The sequence below is a fragment of the Eucalyptus grandis genome, chromosome 1, assembly GCF_016545825.1.
Source record: "Eucalyptus grandis isolate ANBG69807.140 chromosome 1, ASM1654582v1, whole genome shotgun sequence".
Classification (NCBI taxonomy): domain Eukaryota; kingdom Viridiplantae; phylum Streptophyta; class Magnoliopsida; order Myrtales; family Myrtaceae; genus Eucalyptus; species Eucalyptus grandis.
In genome coordinates this window covers 44,623,836-44,643,291 of record NC_052612.1, presented here as the reverse complement: position 1 = coordinate 44,643,291, position 19,456 = coordinate 44,623,836, and the positions used below count along the sequence as shown (strand labels likewise).

Genomic DNA, 19,456 nt, shown 5'->3' with positions numbered 1-19,456 from the left:
AAGGTTGGTGGCCGCAGGAGTTGCCTAACCCAAATCTTGCAAGAAGATCGCGACCCTTACCAAAGATTTAAAATTAAATTGACTAAAATTTCAACTGGTATAAATAAAAATAGTTTAGAAATTTTTTGATAATCATTGCTAGAATAGGAAAAGGAGAACAGAGAGAAAGCCACTATCTGATTTAGTCAGCCGAGTACAACGTCCACTGGGCCAAAGACACCAATGGTCATCCCGAAACGCAATTGCCCGTCACAAACAATCGCACCAATTTACAAAATCCACTAAACTAGTTCAAGCTAAGCCGATAAATATGTCGATTCATTATTTATCTCGCAGCAAGAATCCATTTATCTATTCTTATTTTCGAATTATTGCAATAAGAATAATTAATCATTACGTCTTTTAGGAGCAAATCTTTCTTGACACCTCAAAAATATATGTGATGTATAAAATGATACTCAATCTTTTTAAGTTTCAACCGTAGTAGTATTTATAGACTCTTCTGAAGCAATTGAAGGTATCGATTTGCTTGTCATTTTGGCATTAAGTTCAATTTTACCTCTTACTCTTCATGAATTGTGTGGCTATATGCGCATGCTCATAGTAGTGGGGCTCATGTGCATGCACGTTTCTCCATGTACCGCACATGTTATCGTCATTCTTTCCAAGTAATTACCTGTATAAGAATATGATTTTTTTTTTTAAGTCACAAGGTTTGATTACAATAAAAATTGTGCAACTTATCTAATGAAAGATACATAAGCAACGACTTTAATCAACTCGATTTGTGTGGGCGGAGTGTAAGAGTTTTTCACTGGAATTACCCACTCAGGAACCGGGAATTTCTCCCAAAGACTTGCTGGCGGACAGCATGAAGAAGGTGAATTTGCTAAGACCAGCTCGAGCCAAAGATTTTACGGGATCCTATTTTGAGATATTTTTTGTCCCTTTGAGTTTATAGCCAGAAAACTGACGTGGTGCGCGTTGTCGAGAAAGGAAAGAACGACGAAAAGACCCACCTTCCGTCAAGCCAATCACGCACGCACATTTTCGAGACAAGCAAGTTCATCTGTTCAGAGACGACGGGCTGAGGTCAAACTGCAAAACTCTTGCTTTTCAATCTTTTCTTGGACTCAGAGAGCAGGATGGCAGAAACCATGGTGGATCATTGCATAATCAAGGCCAGAAATGACAAGAGGGAGTACAGGAGGGTGGTTCTTGAGAACTCCCTGGAGGCCCTTCTCGTCAGCGATCCCGACACTGATAAGGCAAACGTCGATGCTTGGAAACAGCTTTCACATTCTTTCTTGTTTCTTGATTGGAAGCACTTGATGAGTACATCCTGGTGCCTTTTTCGATTGTTGTTAGATTAGATGGATCTTCTAATGCTGGGTTGGTTCTTTTGTGCTCAGTGTGCTGTTTCTATGGATGTGGGTGTCGGCCACTACAGCGACCCTCCGGGCATCGAGGGTCTTGCTCATTTCCTCGGTACCTACTGTTTTTCTGTCTCTTTCTTGAAGTAAAGAACATTATTGCAGTATTCGACTGTTCAGCCCAAAATATTAGGACAGGAAGACCGGTTGATTGAGCGTGTGTTCAAAGGTCGCCTGCAACGCAGGTCGCTCAAACTGCGTAGCTGAATAGAAAAGAGTCAATTATAAGAAATCCGACTTAAGCTGTAGCATCAGAACCACCTGGACTAACTACTATAACTATAATTATGCTCCAATATCATAAGATATCCCCCCCCGCCCTTTTTTTTTTTTGTCACTTCAAAAGTTCCCTGCACGAAACTCGAAGGTGACTTGAATTTATAACTCTCCTTCTGTTACTTTCTTGGTAACATGATGATTTTGCACATTATCTCAACCAAGGATGACTTTACCTGTTGCAAAGCGATTAATTAACTGCCTAGTGCATGCCCTTGTTTGCAAGTGGAGAAAGGTACCCTGCATTATTTCCGTATCCTTCTAATTCGATTGTATCACATGCAGAGCATATGCTGTTTTATGCGAGCGAGAAGTATCCGGAGGAGGATAGTTTTGACAAATACACATCTCAGGTACCGCTGCTGACCCTACGAGGCTTCTTTTATTTTAGCTGCTAGTCTACATTTTTCTTTCGCAAGTTAATCGTGGAGCTTAAAAGGACAACTAGATTTGGACAGACTTCGCAACATTTTTAAAGGCTGCACTCACATTTCTAGCATGTAGGCACATCTATGCTTTTCTCCTGTATAATCCGTTTCGTGATAATTAAGGATATGTGACTTCCAAAGTCATTTCAATTTGGAAGCAGAGATCTAGATTTGATAAGTTGTACTTCCATAATTACTCTTGTACCTGTTCTACCTGGTAAATGCAGGTTAGCCTTTTCAAATGGATGCTACATGATAACAATTAGTGTACATGCTGAGACATCTCTCTGTTTTTCCTTCAAGAAATGGATAAGAACCTCATTCAGATATAGTTCTTATAGCTCTGGTCCTTACTATGAAGGAGAGTCTCAAGTGTCCTTAGCCTGCTCAATGCATTCTGGTGCAATCAGACCACCCTGCCTGTGCCTTCGAGGAATGTCAGAAGTTCTTTTACTTTAGAAGATTAGTAGATACATCTGTGCTGGCAACTCAAAATGCATACGAAGTATGTGCAAAATTTAGATCCTGTGCCAACTGCCAAGGACTTCTGCTAGATTTAAAGTTGTTTTCAATTTTATGTATTCAATTAGCTTACTTTACCTTAAGTAGATCTTCTAAGTATTTCTTGTTGTGTACTCTTGATCCCAATCTGCATATTTTGTGGTTCATTTTCCTATTCAATATGCATAGCATGGAGGAGGAACAAATGCTTTGACAGGTTCTGACCATACCAACTATCATTTTGTTGCAAATGCTGACTGTTTTGAGGAGGCTTTGGACAGGTAGATGATAGTTTCATATTCTCTTGCTATCCAACTGTTACGTTTAGGCAATCTCTGAGTTTTTTTTTTTTTTTTTTTTGATGTAGATTTTCTCAGTTCTTTGTCAAGCCATTGATGTCATCCGATGCTGTTAAAAGGGAGATCAAAGCAGTTGATTCTGGTGATTATGCTTCACCGCAATTTGGAACATTATCTTCCTCTGTTTAGCTTGAAGAAATAGTAGCATGAAAGTCAACATGGTGCTCCATCTAAATATGACTGATCACTTATTCCTTTCCTCTTACAGAGTTCCAAAAGAACTTCCTTTCTGATTCTTGGAGAATAGGCCAGGTACCACGTAGTCACCTGCATTTCGCCTTACATAGATTTTGACACCTTTAAATTAAATCCTTAAACTGTATCTGTTTAGAAGCATCCAAGGGTTGATTTAAGGGTGCTTTAGTTTTTACATCCATGGCAGCATGTTCAGAACTTTTTCAATGTTATATGTATTCTTAACCTACTTCTAAAAAAAGTTTCCTTTCATTCTCTTTTACTCTGCTGTGCATCTTTGCGAAGAATAGTTACAAAACTTATATTTCACCCAGTGAGTTCATATTGTGTTGAATGTTGATATCAACATGCTTTGTTTTTCAATTGTTGTAGATAATCATATTGTTGATATATGGTGTGTTCTGACTCAAATGTATTTTTGTTTATTTCCCTCCGCACAGCTTCAGAACCATCTGAGCATGGAAGCACATCCCTATCATAAATTTGGTACCGGTAGGTACTCCATTGACAAATCGACTCGGGACGTGCTATAAGATCCCGAGTTCCTGTGTTGTGGAAGAGATCTTGTGAAGTGATACTCAAGTAAAGGCTTGCCCCTATAGGACATTACATCATTATGCCTTTAGAGGTCTTGGCCCATGTGTGCTTGCGAAAGGCCATTACATATATAGCTGCGCAAATAAGTTGCCTATGTTGCTTTGCCTATCAGCCAGTCTTCTGATAACCATTCCATTTGTCCTCACATAAAGATATCAATCTAGTGTTTCTTCATTTTTTTCCTCTTCAAATGCAACAATTTTTTCAGGAACTCACTGCCTAGAAACATATGACGTTCTGTTACCAGACAAAAGGTTTTAATTAAAGAAGTTAAACTAAGCTTGTGCTCATTCACATATGCGACTTGATATATTTCGCACTGAATAGCATGACAGGTGCTAGTCTGAGACCAAAAAAATCCTTTTAAGTTTCAAACCATCATATCAGACATGTTGCTGAAGCAACTATGCTCATTTTTCAGATGAGTAAATGTTCAACACGGTACTAAAGATTTGTATTTGTAGAGTAGATCTCCATTATAGGGAAGAACTTGTACATTAGTGGGTTCTGATTTGGACGAATTCTGGCAAATAATGGGGAAGTCATTGAACTGGTTAATAAGCTCCTACCTGGAGCTAGTAATTTCATTGTGCCATTCATACATACAAGCCAGCATCAAACGCATTATTTTCTAGTTGTTACTGTTACTATGAAGTTTTTGGGAAAATAGATGGCTTGCTAATTCTATATGCTATTTTTGTTTCCAGAGAATTAGACTGCGCTTTTTTCCTTTAAAATAAAGACTTTAGTATTTTATGTATGAATTGGAACCAACTAAGATGCTTATTCTTAGACTAGGGAATACGTGACACACTGTAACCTGTGAATAGTTCACTACCTTAGGAAATCGACAAACTTTAGAAGTTCAACCGAAGGCTAGGGGGATTGACATAAGGCAAGAACTTATTAAGTTCTATGAAGAAAATTACTCTGCCAACCTCATGCGTTTGGTTGTATACAGCAAAGGTACTGCTTGCATCTATATAAGACAGCTTTACAATTAATACATTCTCTTCATTCGGTGGTGCAATTTTGTAAAATTTCATGGATCTCCACAGGATCTCTTGATAAAATCCAAGATCTAGTAGTCCAAAAGTTCAGCGCTATTTCCAACAACAAGCAGAGTTGTTTGCATATTTCTGGTCACCCCTGTTCGTGGGAACATTTACAGGTCCATTTCTGCAGTCCACTCCCATTTTTTGTTGGAAGACATGCACATTCCTCATTTCCTGTTTGGTAAAAATTTCTATCCAGAAGAAAGTTAAAGAAACTCCTACTTGTTGTCCAGGTTCTTGTTAAAGCCATTCCAATATGTGACGATCACACGCTACAAGTTCAGTGGCCAGTGCCTCACAGCATTCACCATTACAAAGAAGTCCCATGCAGCTACCTCACCCATCTTATAGGCCATGAGGGAGAAGGATCTCTGTTTCATGCCTTAAAAAGATTAGGTCTGTTTCTCATGTCATTTACATTGCTTATCTTATCCTAATCCTCAGGAGGATTCGTCTTAATGGTAATGTTCCTTTCTGCTAGGATAACCTTCGTGATTGAGTTATTTTCTGGTAATTGCAACTTAAATATATGCATCTCATTTCCATGTAGGAGATTTTTTTTTTTCCATGTATATGCAGCTCCTCTATATTCTGGTTTCTTGCTCCCAAGATGCTTGAAATGTCAACTGAAGCAAAATAGAGTCATGCTCTATGCTTTTCACTGGAAAGGAAAAGGGTCATGCTCTGTGCATCTCTTTTTTCTGCCAGTATGAGGAGCATAAGAGTTTAATTGACCAAAAGATATTCTTCATTTTACCCTCCATAGAGCATAGGGTGTATAAACTTTATGATCTGTTCGAGCAAATATTTTTTTTTTACTTTTACTTTTTCTTTTTCTTGTTGCCTTTGAAATTTGGCTTTAAATTAGTGTCAAACGCCTGAAACCTTTTCAAAACATGACAAAATTGACATAGAAAATAACTCTCTTTCAAACTTTTGGGGGAAAGAAAATAGTACTCCTTTCTAAACTAAATAATTTGGTTGGGTTACGCAAATTTATGATCGTCTAGGGTTGAGGGGGCATAAAAGCATCTGGATCCAAACTGTCTGCTTATCGTAATCATTGTAAGAAGAAATTAACTCGTGAAAGTAAAATATCCAATTAGAATTGCTGGAGCCAGCATATTGCTTTGGCTTAATTGTTTTCAGCTACTTTGATCAATTCTCTTTTCTGAATGGTTTATGATCAGTTCTGATGCAAATGACTTTGCAGGATGGGCCACTAGTTTGTCTGCTTATGAAAGTGTTGTGGATTCAAATAACTCTTTCTTTAATGTTGTTATTGAGATGACTGATGCTGGTCACGGTATGTTGTTCTGTTCTGGCTATTCTTGCCTCTGGGCGTTTCTCTGTTTTTCTTTCAGGTCATTTGCAAAAAACCATTCTCACAAACTTGGGACTTTGCTTATTCCCTTTGGCGAAAAGTCCATCGTGTAAGAAAGCCCAGATTATGAGGCTTGAAATTCTAATTACATATTGCACCAAAAATGCAGAGCACATGCAAGATATCGTGGGATTGCTCTTTAAATACATTGACATTTTACACCAGTCTGGCGTTTGCAATTGGATATATGACGAGGTATGGATCCAAAATACCTATTTAGGACTATGAGTTGCAAATATGATAAGTTTAGGATACTACCAGCGGCCCTTGCGTGTATTTATTCATTTCTACGTTATACATTAGCTAAGAAGGTAATTGGCTGGTATATGGACTTTATATTACAGCAACAATGCTAGCCAAGAATCCTGACACTCTGCATTGCAGCATTTTCGTAATTGGGAACTTGGGGCTACATGCATTCGAGCTTCTTCTATACTTTGCTAGATACAGCTTCTATCAAATGTTGTCAGAGCAAGTCTCTTAGGGGACATTAACATTATCAATTGTATTAGTTAAAGAAATAATAGCCTCAAACGGTTGTGAGAAATCAACCTTTTGATGACACGTGCTCCTTAAACATCCCTCTGTCCTTTAATTGCTGTCACAAAATGTGATGATGTTTCCATCATGGTAAAAGTTCTGCAAAATGTGGAGAAATAGTTTATTGGATGACTCTGAATACAGGTAGAACTGGCAGATGTATCCATTAGGGCTTCAATGGAAGGGAAGTCATCTAAATTTCGGTCCTTGGAGCTCTATCTTTGATTGTGACTTTCGTAACATGGTAATGCATTACAATGTAAGCTTACAAGTTGAAGAAGCTTGTCAAGGGTACTTTTCTTACTAGAATAGTTGCTTTTAGTTTGTCAAATGAGAAAGCATTACCTCATTTGTGTTAAAAGAGAATTAAAAGAGAATAACGGATCTGTTGAAGTATCTCACACCGCATGTCTACCGGGTTTATATGGGCCGTGTATTCATGTGGTGTCCTTACACTTACCAGCTTAAGCTTTTGGGTTGGACATTCTAACAGCATCAAGGTTGGTTTTTGACGGGCCTGATAAAAAGAAAGAGATCGTAATTCTCTAATCTTTGTCATTGATTTGTTGAGCAGTAACTGAAGACACTTACAGACACTACCATGTGTATATGTTTCCATGTCTAAAATATTTTGAAATGAGTAAAATGGTATTTTAATTCTGTCTTTTGCACCAAAAAAAAAGAAACGAATGAGTAAAATGGTATTTTAATTCTGGCTTTTGCACCAAAAAGAAGAAAGGAATGAGTAAATTCTTGCATTTCGTACGTGAGTAGAAAATTAGACATAACATTTCCAAATTGCAAAGTACATTAAAACCTGTCAAATTGATCATAAATGGCAGTGGCATGGAATGAGTGAATATGCTTCAAGTTTAAATTGGAATTAAAGGAATCTGGACCCACCCTTTATGAGCACCTCATCTTATGTGATTAAATATGAATGTCAGAGGTTCTTTGTGGATCCTAATTTAATGTTTCGGTGAAGATTGCAGCTGTAAGGGAGACGATGTTCCACAATCAGGATAAGATCTCTCCAATGAGTTATGTGGTATCTATAGCATCAAATATGAAGGTATCCAAACTTTCCTTGTATAATGCGTTTACCTCTTTAAATTGATGATGTGCATGGATTCTATGGAAAATATTTGTATCTTTCCTAGTTCAAACTTCAGACCAATCCTGCTGGTCCTCTTCAAGTAAACTGGAATAGCATACAATGTAGATACTAGATATTCTCTCTTGGAAGTTTAGGAGTCAGAGGGAATTGGTGTGATGAGGTAACATAAAGTCGTATTCAGATTTAACTTAGATTTTTGGGTTACAATGGCACCTAACGGAAGTCATAAGATGTGATCAATTTCCTTTGCTAGACAATAAGTATTTCTGGTTGTACTTGGATGTTTCTTTTGATGGTTGTACTTGGATGCTTTTCCTGAGCAGTATCAAAACTTTTGATTTTACTTTCATCTTTTTATTCAGGCCAGCCTTAAAATATTGGACTTTAGCATACAGCTTCTACAAATTTTTTGCCCCTTTCTCCACTCAGTCCATTACTTTCGTCTACTTATTTACAACTCTTTTGGTATATGAATCAGGAAAAGTGGCATATGATAACTATTTCAATAAAAAACATAACTCCAAAAAGCATTGGAATATTTAATTTAATATCAATTTTTTGTCAGTTGTACCCGCCAAAAGATTGGCTTGTGAAGTCATCCTTGCCTTCTAAATTTAATCCCAGCATCATCCGTGCAGTACTCGAGAAGCTTTCTTCAAGAAATTTCCGGTAATTTCGTCTCATCCTGCATCTGTTGATATGCGTATATTAGATATATCCTTTCCTCTTATGGGCATCTTGGAGAAAGAGGCTATAACATCTGAATATATACCATAGCAATCATGAATGTGTCAAATACATTGACATGATGGATTTGCTCGGTGACATAGGATTGCATTGTCAATCTTTTTTTTTTTTATCTTCCTAAGCTTCCCTCTTAATGAACGCAGTTCAAAAGAGTTAGTTTTTATTGTCGTGACTATCTGAAATACTTCCATTAGCCTAATTGTGTTCATATGCTTGAGCCTGGAGAACTTTCATCACATTCTTTCATGTGACCAACAGAATTTTTTGGGTGTCAAAGAAATTTGAAGGGGAAACTAACATGGTCGAGCCATGGTATGCAACTGCATATTGCGTAGACAAACTTACTGACTCGACAATCCAGGTATCAAAAGATGTGGTCCTCATAGACCTTAACTGTTTGTTACTGTATAGTCAACTTCCAAAGAATGCATTTTGGTGTTCACTTTTGATTCCTTATTATATATCAGGAGTGGGTGCAGCATGCTCCAAGTGAACATCTTCGTTTGCCAGTGGCTAATCAGTTTATTGCGACTGACTTGTCCCTCAAGAAGACTGATAAGGTGGTCTGATCAATCTTAGGTCCATTTGGCATGCTTTTTGAACTAATCCACCATCTTGACATTCGTAACATTGGATCAGGTCATGTGTCCACTTTTGTTGAGGAAAACAAGCTTTTCGACGTTATGGTACAAGCCTGATACGGTGTTCTCTGTTCCTAAGGCTACTGTACATCTAAAATTCATCTGCCCTTATGCTTGCAACTCTCCTCATGCTGAACTTCTTGCGAGAATTTTTAAAAGTTTAGTATGTGATTACTTGAATGAATATGGTAAGCCTTTGATGGTTTTTAAGCAATAAGTGGTCGTACAATCATTTATGATGTTTCTTTTGATGGATACCAGCAATGCCTGGTAAAACAATCGTAGCTTAAAGATGTCTCTCAGGTCATGACTTGTCTTCATTGCACTTGCAGATGCATCAAAAACCAATCCTTAAAAATAATTCTTGAATCTTGTCCTTGAAGATCTTCTTAGATTTTTTTTTTTTTTTTTTCCTGTTGTATTCAGCTTATTATGCTGAGCTTGCTGGACTATATTACGGAATATGCCAGACAGATGATGGATATGAGGTATGTATCAAGATAAATTTGATACGCAGCTCATCCTGTGCAAGAGGATAACCAGATGCTCTCTGGACTCTTTGATGGTCGCCTCGCGACGCCTTTAGCTGCATTTCTTTGTGGAATCACTTAGTCAAGAATGCGAGAAACTATTATCAGGCCAAATTTTGGACTTTCAAATTTTTTTTGTAATTGGCAAGAGTTGACCCTTCTTCATCTCATACCATTCTTTTAGTGTATTAGGGATTGATGGGCATTTTTGTGAAAATAACTAAAAAAGACAGCTGAGTATCTGGAGTGCAGGTTCAATATGTGCCCGATTTCCTATAAGTTAAGATATAAGTTGGACAGTTCTCCATTATAATTGTGTCAATTTCCTATCTGTGGCCTCATTTTGTCATGCATGATTGCCGTTAAACTAGATTCATTGTCTATCAATAACTGCTGATTCCTGGTTAGTTTTAGCACATTCATCAACTGAGATAAGAGTGGAATGATGTACAATGCCTGTATCAACCTATAGATTTTTTGCTTGTGGCTATTGGTTAGTCATTCGTTTTTTCTGTCCCATGCCAGCATATAGATACTTCATCTTGCTACAAGAGGCCCCAATCCACTACCCATCCAAGGTTTCTTGAATGTGTTATAAATTATTGTGACTATGTGATTTGCCTGCATGGGTGAAAGAATCAGCTTCTTTTATGTAGAGAGTTCTGGCCATAGGAAAAAAAATACACACACATATAGGTACATTTATTTTGTGGGTGTGTGTATTTACATATATACACAAATTGGGCGTTGCTTCGATGCAGAAATATTTCCTTTTTCACATCCTCATCCCTCCAGTAAGTGAGGTTCTCCATTTAGAACATGCTCACTGTTTTTTCTGATTTTCTTAAGCTGGAAGTCAGTGGCTATAATCACAAGTTGCGGGTATTATTGGATACCATCCTGAAAGCAATGGCAGATTTTACGGTGAAGCCAGAAAGATTTTCTGTGATCAAGGTAATCATGAAATTTATGCTGCAGAAAGAAGCTTATATCAGTTCCTGTGTTATCAATAATCTTTCATACGCTTGGTTGAGGAAAGCTAGATAAGTGCAGGCCAGAAGCAGCGACTACTTTTTACATTGTTTGACTTTTGTTATATGATCTACCAAAACATTTGCATTAGTTCCTGTAAGGACTGCAAAATAAATTTTCTTGGTGGGGCCGTCAGGACTGCAGAACAATAGGAGAAGCATCCTGTTATGTGGGTTTTGTATTGGTGGAAATTGTGGATACTGCTGCTAATTGATCTAAAAGCTCAAGCTATTACGTGAAGAAGTATTTTACTGTTTAAATGTTTCAACAACCCCGCATGCATAGGCTAAACTTTGACCTAAGACTGAGGTGTGGAAATTGACTACGATCAGGGGACTCAGGAGAGGTTTGTCAGGACCTAGTATAATACCATGTTGAAATTGCAGGACCACGTAAGTTCAAGCTTTTAGATGGAGACATAATTTAAATTTTAAAATTCTAACATGTTTAATGTATTGAAATACTTTAAGTAGAATTGATATTATCTTTGCCTTATTTATACTCTCAAAGTGCATGTTGGCACAAAGTGCTATAGACTTGACAATCCATGTTCTCTTGGCAATCAAATAGCTTGGACAAGACCAATTAATTGTGAACTCTGGTCAACTTTTCTCAAGAAGCTTCCACGACATTAGGCAGAAATGCCAATCATTTTGTAGAGTAATGTTTTTATCTGGTCATAGTCAATATCCAATCGGGAAATCTCTTCGTACATGACTAAGTCATGTAATTGCAAAAGGTCCAAATACACTTTGCTGATTCAAGCAATACCTCTTAAAAAGAATCACCACTAGAGCAGTAGCTTCCAGATTGGTTCTGTTATGCTTTGACATTAAAAACATCATAAAGTAATCTTATACGTCAAGTTTCCTAAGCTATGTACCGGCTGCACCAATTACTGTTAAGACTCATCTTTTATTGTCTTCCAGGAGAAGTTGACAAAAAGTTATCAGAATTTCAAGTTTGATGAGCCAAGATATCATGCCTCATATTATCGCTCTTTAATATTAAATGACCATTCGTGGCCTTGGGAGGAAGATCTAGAAATACTTGAGACTCTTCAGCCTGAAGACCTTTCTCGGTTTGCACCTACAATGCTCTCGAGAGCATTCTTAGAGTGTTACATAGCAGGTTCAGTGATTTTAGAAGTTATCCTTTCTTTTTTAAGTTAACTCTCTCATATTTGAATCTTGATCTACTTTTATTTTGTTATCATCTCACTAGGGAATATAGAGAGTGATGAAGCAGAGTCAATTGTTCATCATGTCGAAGATGTTTTCTTTAATGGTTCTCATCCTATATGCAAGCCTGCACTCCAATCCCAGCTCATGACAAGCAGACTCGTCACACTCGACGAAGGTGTAAGTTATGTCTACTCAACTGAAGGCCTAAACCCAAAGGATGAGAATTCTGCATTGCTTCACTATATTCAGGTACTTTTACTCAACAATATTAATGAAAAGAACAAATTTCTGTCCGCATAACATTTTTCATGAAATCTTCTGGCCTGTCTTTTGCCTGAATAGACGTTCAAGATGACTCCCGGCTCCAATGAACTTAATTGGCCTAGGCCTCCTTTGATCTGCTAGTATGTTTCTCTGGGTATGTGAGGCTGTGTTTTTCGGCCAAAAATCCATCCGGTGAACATCTTAAAGAATGCCTGTTCAAAAAAAAGAAAAAACATCTTAAAGAATGCTTTTAAAGTCAGACTGGACTAAAGTTCAGCAGAGAGATGGGGGTAGGTTCAACAATTAGAATTGCGCATGGTTTACCCCCTTGGGATGGTTGATTTCTGACATGCCAATTCACTTTCAGAAAGTATATGCTTATCCATTAGCAAAGACAAAAAGTTCATCAGATTACAAGCATTAAAAATCATGGAGTAACTCATTTTGGTAGGTCTACTGAGTCTTTTTCTGTATATATTTGATTACAATCCCCATGGATAATTGCAGATCCATCAAGATGACATTACTTTGAATATGCAACTTCAGCTTTTGGCTTTTATCGCAAGGCATGAAGCCTTCCACCAGCTCAGAACAGTTGAGCAACTTGGTTATGTCTGTTTGCTCACACATCGGTAAAACCATTTAATTTCTCCTTTCTTCTCCCCAGATGTGTGTTCTGCTAATTATTCTAAGGGTTTCGTGCAGATATGACCTCGGTGTGCATGGCCTGCAGTTCACTGTTCAGTCTGCCGTGAAGGTATGCCACAAGGTTCTCTGTGTTTTGACTGCCTCATCACCTTTAACTCCTTCACTTTGTTAATCTTAACAGTGTCCAAAATACATCGACACAAGGGTCCAGAGCTTTCTTGAGTCTTTCGAAAGTAAACTTCTTAAGATGAGTGAGGTTGATTTCAAGGTGAGTTGTTTCTCCCTTGTTCCATCATGAAAATCATATCAGCTTGTCAAATAATCTTTAAACCATTACACGAACCTGTGGAATTTCGAAATTAACATCAAACCTGCCTTTCACAGAGCCATTTAAATGCACTAATCGAATCAAAGATGGAGAAGGACAAGAATTTGTGGGAAGAATCTGAGCGTCACTGGGAAGAGATAACTGATAGAACTTTCCTATTTGATCGAATAGAAACTGAGGTACAAGATATTGCCTCTCTTTATCTCTCTCTATTGCAGACATCAAATCCTAGTCTTCTCAGTAGTCACTGAGCAAATCAACACTATTTTTCATCTGCTGTTGGTTTCGCCTATATTCATCTTCTGCTTGATCTCTTTTTATGGAACTAAAGTTACCTGTATACAATTGGCACTATGCCCTTTCCCTCCTCTCAGCTGAAACTGCCTAATTTATCTTCATAAAGCCAGACATGCAAAGCAACTCACAAAAATTCACTTCTTTTGCATCGGACCAGGTCGCAGCATTAAGGAAGCTGACAAAACAAGAATTGATAGATTTCTTCAACGAGCACATAAGAACTGGAGCGCCCAGGAGGAAGGTGCTCAGTGTACGAGTTTATGGGAGCAAGCATTCGTCAAAATTCGAAGTGGATAAAAATGAAGCAGTTGGACCAAACACAGTACGAATAGATGACATTTTCAGCTTCAGGGCATCGCAACCTCTTTACGGTTCACGTAGAAGAGGGTACGAACATATGGAAGTTCACAGCAGTTCTAAATAAGCCAGAATTGAGGATCTTGAATAATATACTCCCGAAACATTTCTCCAAAATCTATACCACCACGCCACACTTGCCCCGTGGCATTTGTTCCTTATAGCGTCTTAGTGTTTGGTGTGTATAAATGACTAAAGGTATTACTTGGGATTTACTGGACAGCTGAGTACAAGAATAGGTGTTTGATCCAGCTCAATGTTGCTGACCGAGTGAGCAAAACTGTTCGTGCTGGAGTTAGGCTGTTACGCATATCCGGATCTATACCATTGAGAGTTTCATAGCAAAACAAGCTCATAAACTATGAGAATTTTCAAATTGAAGAATGTCCTAGTTGCCAATTCTCCATCCAAGCATACTTGCTCTGTAGTGAAATGCTAGCTCTTCTCGCAATTAAGTACCAGAGGCATCTGGAAATACCGAGAGCTTGGCCCCTTGGCACCGTAAAACATTATCCGATTCATGTTGAGGACGTCTGCCAAGAGGCTGCACAACCTCGAAGCATGGGAAAATGCTAGCAAAAGGCTGTGAATTGATGAGACATAGCCTAGATCGCAGTGCAAAATGCGATGAATGATGTAGTTATGGTGCGACGTGATATTGTTCCATTGTCCTCCGTGGTCAATTTGTGGATGCTGTAGAGCAAATTCTTGTTCTCAAATTAGACGATAGCGCTTGTTTTTTAGATCTCGTATTCTGGGAACATTTAGAGCACAACGCCATAGCACTTGGGACAACAATTATCGATTTGGACATTGTCAAACCATTAACAAGAGATTGATCGAGATCGAATATCAATAAACTCGTCAAGAAAAATGAACCGGATAAAAAATTCATTCATTCAAAGAATAAATCACTGCTGCATGAATTATCGATTTATGCTATCTAGGGACCAAATTGAACCAATTGAATGAAGACAATCTGTGTGAAAAAATATGTGAGAAGACTGGAAACAACTCGATTTTTTGGCTTGATATCCAGGGACAAAATTGATCTGATTGAATGGAGACACAATTCGTGTCTGAAAAAAATATGTGAGAAGACAGGAAACAGCTCAACTTTTTGGCTGGATGTCTTCCCTATAAACGCTCAAACATATCCCAAATAGAGAAATCTAATCCCTTCCTCACACGACAGAATAAACAATGAGTTCAGTAAAGTCGATTCTGAGCCTGTGGTCCGCATGAGGGCCGTCCCCCGCGCCGCCGCTCGAGTGGTGGTGGTGGTGGTCGTGGTGGTCGTGGTGGTGGAGGTCGTCATGGTTGGAGGGAGGATGGTAATACAAACGTGCGGTTTGTGGGCAGTGAGAGTGGAACCTTGCAGCCATCCTCACCCCTAGATCCAACAATTCCACGTACTTCCCCATGCCTCTCTCGACGCTTCCTCGTTTCTCCGCCGTTCTTGATTTAGGGATAGAGAGAGAGAGGGAGAGATTTGCTGTTTGTGGGAGAGAAAGGAAGGAGCTTCAGGCGTTATATAGTCGAAGCCACCGCGTTGCTTATTGCATTGAACCTTTCCTCTCTCTTTCCCTACCAAGAATTTTTGCGTTGACAATTGACTTGTTGGCCCAGTACTTTGTGTTAATCTCTTTCCCACCCCCTTCGGGCATGAGTTTTTTCTATTGAGCCCATCTTCTTCTCTTTTTGGTTCTCACCTAGTTTGACATTAAAGGCGACCCTCTCTTTTCACTTTGCCATAGCAGTATTACTTCGTGGTTGCATGTATTGAAGCTGGAATAAGGATATTCTTGTACTCATGGAAAAAATGAATATTGAAGATTGGACGGACTTTTTGGATTACCCATATGTGCATTAACAACCGGCTTAGGTTTAGTCACTAGCCGCTGATCAATTTGATATGGCGGTTCATCGATCGTACTTCATATGGTAGCAATAGCCACGATCGGCAATTCAAAACCTTTCAGCTTTAGATAGTGAAGGACAGAATTGACAATACATCAAAGAGGAGGTGGGGAAATATCGGGATTTCGAGAACTGGAGGGGCAGAAAGTGGTAAGTTTGGCCAAGAGAGAGGGCCTTTTGCTGCTTTCTTGGCTTTTCATTCCGCCCCTCCCGGAAATTGGCTTCCAGGAAGGTAAAAGGCGTCCAACTTTTCTGGCCTAACGCGGTCCGCAATAGCCGGCTTGACTTGTGAGGACGCAGTCCAGCTCGCTAGTTTCCTTGTCCTCGGTCAGACAGAAAGAAACTCCGAGGTTTCGTCTGTTTCCTCCTTTTTTATTTTTTTAATTGCCACTTGACATAAATAATTGGACAACGAATACGTTCAGCCGTCAAAATAATGAAAGGAAAAAAAGAAAAGCATCACGAGTATGGTAATTCGTCGTGCCTTCAAATGATGAATGAGACAAATGCAGTTGGACTCCACGACACGGGAAAAGTCCGAGCACATGCAATGCTTTGTTCAAATGAAGTGAGTTAATACGCTTTCTCTTCGAGAATTTCTTCTGGAAAAGGAAGGGAGTTCATACAATGAATCGAGGAAAAAGTCAGTGCTAAGGTGGTTGGTCTAGTGGTAAAGAATTTCCTGTCCTTTATGGAATCGCGATTCGATTCACCCAGTAAGTGAACCTCTAAAAACTTGCGCTATGTTCCTTAGCTGCTACATCCCGATTATGAATATCTTGATAGGGATGGCTCACCAATTTTGGATCTTTTGGTAGTGGATGGCTGAATATTTTATGGCGGGTGCGAAGCTTTTATGATAACTTAGAGGGAATCGTCAAGGCGGATCACCCATCTCTCTTTTCATTATATAAAAGATTAAAGCTTGTGCATAGTATTGCCGTCTACTAATTTGTCTAGTATCCACAATATATTGATGCAACCAATTGTCAATTCTAGTCAATTTTTCTTGATATTCATTAACATAAAAATTAAAAAGTAAATTTTTTTCTTGAATACTATCAATTTGTTCTACCTTTTCTTTTCTTTTTTTCTGTTGGAGGAAACGCGCTGTTTGAATGAAGCATGGACAAATTAAGTGACTGGTGTATTGGAATGGACGAGGCCTGGAACCAGGGATGCATCGATCCATTTCTTGACGCTGTCGGGTTGCTTATGACTTCGTCTCAATTTCGCGCGGCCAGAAGAATCAAACATCCTAGAGCTGCGCAAGCAAAGGAGAACGGATTAGGATTCACTCAGAAGAAACAAGACTTGGAGTGTCTATCCCTTCGTGACAGCAAGAGGCCACCTAATGAATTTCATAGCCAGTATCGGTGAGATGGTTATGAAAACTTACAAGCATTCTAAAGATTTTTGCTAAAAGTTCTCATAAGAGTAGCCCCGCTCTATACTTATATAATTCCATCGGGTGTAATTTATAATTTAACACACCACCAATAATAGTTATAAAATTCATTAGGAGCTTAGCTCAATCTTTTTTTCAATGCATTCTTGCACACACCTTTGGATGGACAATAGTTTTAAATAGTGCATATGAACCTAATTCATGATATCACTAATAATATTGGTTGGGTTATCATTATTGTTAATTTTTCTCAACTGACTTAAGTCTCATTCCCCTTGATTTATCATAAATTAATCTTCTTCCCACAGGTTTAGTCAGAGGATTACACAATCGATGGACATTAATTCATCTTTAAGTAGCTGTTATACCATATCATGTCTCAATTTGATGTGTCTATTTTTACCATTGAAAATCTTATTCTTTAAAATGGCTATTACCATTTGTTAATCACAATGCATAGGCACAAAAAGTGTCAGTTTCATTCCTAAAGAAATATTTGGAAGTTTCTTAGGATCTGTTTAGTAACATTTCTATTCCAAGTAATAATTTCTTTTTTAAAATAGTTTTTTTTTTCTATTTCTATTCGTTAGAATAATTTCTAAGTAAAAACGTGTTTAGTAACTACACAATATTTCTATTCTCAAAATAAATAAATAAAATATGAATGCATTTAGTACGACCCACAATTTTTTTTCTAACGTAAAATTTCTTTTAATTTTTTAATAATTTCTCCTCTAGCTGGCGGTTGCGGCAAACGGCAGCAGCCGACATCCAGCGGCAAGGGGCGATGGAGGGCACACTATGAGGAAGAAGAAGAGAAGAAATAAAAGAAAAGAAAAAAAAATGACTTATTTTTAGAAATTATTCCTATGAACAATAAGCTACTTTTTTCCTTTACCAAAAAAAAAAAAAAAAAAAAAAAAAAACAATAAGCTACTTTTTTCTATTTCTTATTCATGTTCCAAATCTATTCCCCGTTATTTTTCTATTTTGAAGAATAGAAAAATTAGTTGACATTATCGAACGGATTTATATTTCTTTTTTTTTTTGTTATGGAGAACAAAAAAATAGAAATCAAGAGAAATAGGAACCTTACCAAACGAAGCCTTAACCACTTAGCCTCATTGCCAACCAGTCTAGAGCTACAAATTGTAACTCCAATGTGGATTTAGCAAATATTTTTTGTTTGGTTGCTTTCCAAGTTTCTATACATCCACCAAAAGTGAACACTTACCCATTAGTGGATTTTATCTCATATGAATATAAAATCAAGTTAGAATCTTCGTATTTTTCTAATATAGTAGGAAATCCACTATATAAATGGCCATGGTTTATGGTTCCTCTCAAATATTTCATTACTTTGGTCAAAGCAATCCATGATCGTGATTAGGATTTTGTGTGTATCTACTTAGTCTACCAATGGTGAACACACATCTACTAGTGAATTTTGTCTCATCTGAATCTAGCAAGACTTTGACTCTAATTGATGTACCACACTAGTGGTAGCTTTTCAATTAGCAACCTCGAAATAAGTTTTTCTTGTAAAATGATGTTTTCCACTAGCTTGTGATAATCATTGATATATGTCTTGGTCTCCTTATCATCGGGCATTTCCCGTTGATAATCATTTTCGATCACAAACTACTATGTACCCAAATCTTTGGCAGTATACTTTGCATCCATGGATTCCCATTTTTTTTACTTCTTTGTACGGATGGTAGACATCAAACAATTTTTTAAAAACTATACCGATAATTGGGTGCCTACATACCTTGTTAGCATGTATACATTGTTCTTGCGGCTTATTATGGTTGGTTCAAGCTCTGTAAGTGTGAAAGCTATTCCGTGCATATTTAGGATAGAGAAAATTCTTTCTTGCCACCTTTTGAAGTTGTTGTAAGTAAAAACTTCAATCTTTTATATGTCCGGGACATATTAAGGTTGAATTTTTTACCATGCTCCATTTACCTATCCCTTTCAAGTGAAATGGGAATTCTAACTAAGAAAAAGGGTGATATGGGTGTTTGATTTGATTGTAGTTTTCATTTGTCATGTTAGAAGTGTAATAATTTTAAACACTGTATATCAAAAATATAAACATTTCATTATATATATATATAGGCAAAAGTACACTTTGAGTGCCAAAATTTGGTACAAAAGGACGCTAAAATGATCAAAAGTTACAGAAGTAATAGTTAAGTATCGAAATCGAAGC

General features: G+C 37.8%; 1 protein-coding gene across 1 annotated transcript; it reads left to right on the top strand.

Annotated features, from left to right (window-relative positions):
• The first annotated feature begins 962 nt into the window (after positions 1-962).
• LOC104445012 (insulin-degrading enzyme-like 1, peroxisomal) lies at positions 963-14,319 on the top strand. The gene is made up of 26 exons (XM_010058806.3): positions 963-1,268; positions 1,413-1,488; positions 1,995-2,062; positions 2,828-2,919; positions 3,006-3,079; positions 3,206-3,249; positions 3,633-3,684; positions 4,633-4,755; positions 4,848-4,960; positions 5,078-5,240; positions 6,058-6,150; positions 6,338-6,423; positions 7,754-7,840; positions 8,451-8,554; positions 8,891-8,993; positions 9,100-9,192; positions 9,272-9,461; positions 9,700-9,761; positions 10,653-10,757; positions 11,765-11,966; positions 12,060-12,268; positions 12,791-12,915; positions 12,989-13,040; positions 13,113-13,199; positions 13,316-13,438; positions 13,714-14,319. Exons 1-26 carry the CDS (start codon positions 1,146-1,148, stop codon positions 13,978-13,980), a joined length of 2,916 nt encoding a protein of 971 aa, XP_010057108.1. The 5' UTR covers positions 963-1,145; the 3' UTR covers positions 13,981-14,319.
• The last annotated feature ends 5,137 nt before the right edge of the window (positions 14,320-19,456 follow it).

Coding starts and splice junctions, on each gene's coding strand:
- LOC104445012 (XM_010058806.3), top strand. CDS start 1,146: ATGGCAGAAACCATGGTGGATCATTGCATAATCAAGGCCAGAAATGAC. Junction 8,994..9,099: donor TTACTGACTCGACAATCCAG/GTATCAAAAGAT, acceptor ATTATATATCAG/GAGTGGGTGCAGCATGCTCC. Junction 9,762..10,652: donor AGACAGATGATGGATATGAG/GTATGTATCAAG, acceptor GATTTTCTTAAG/CTGGAAGTCAGTGGCTATAA.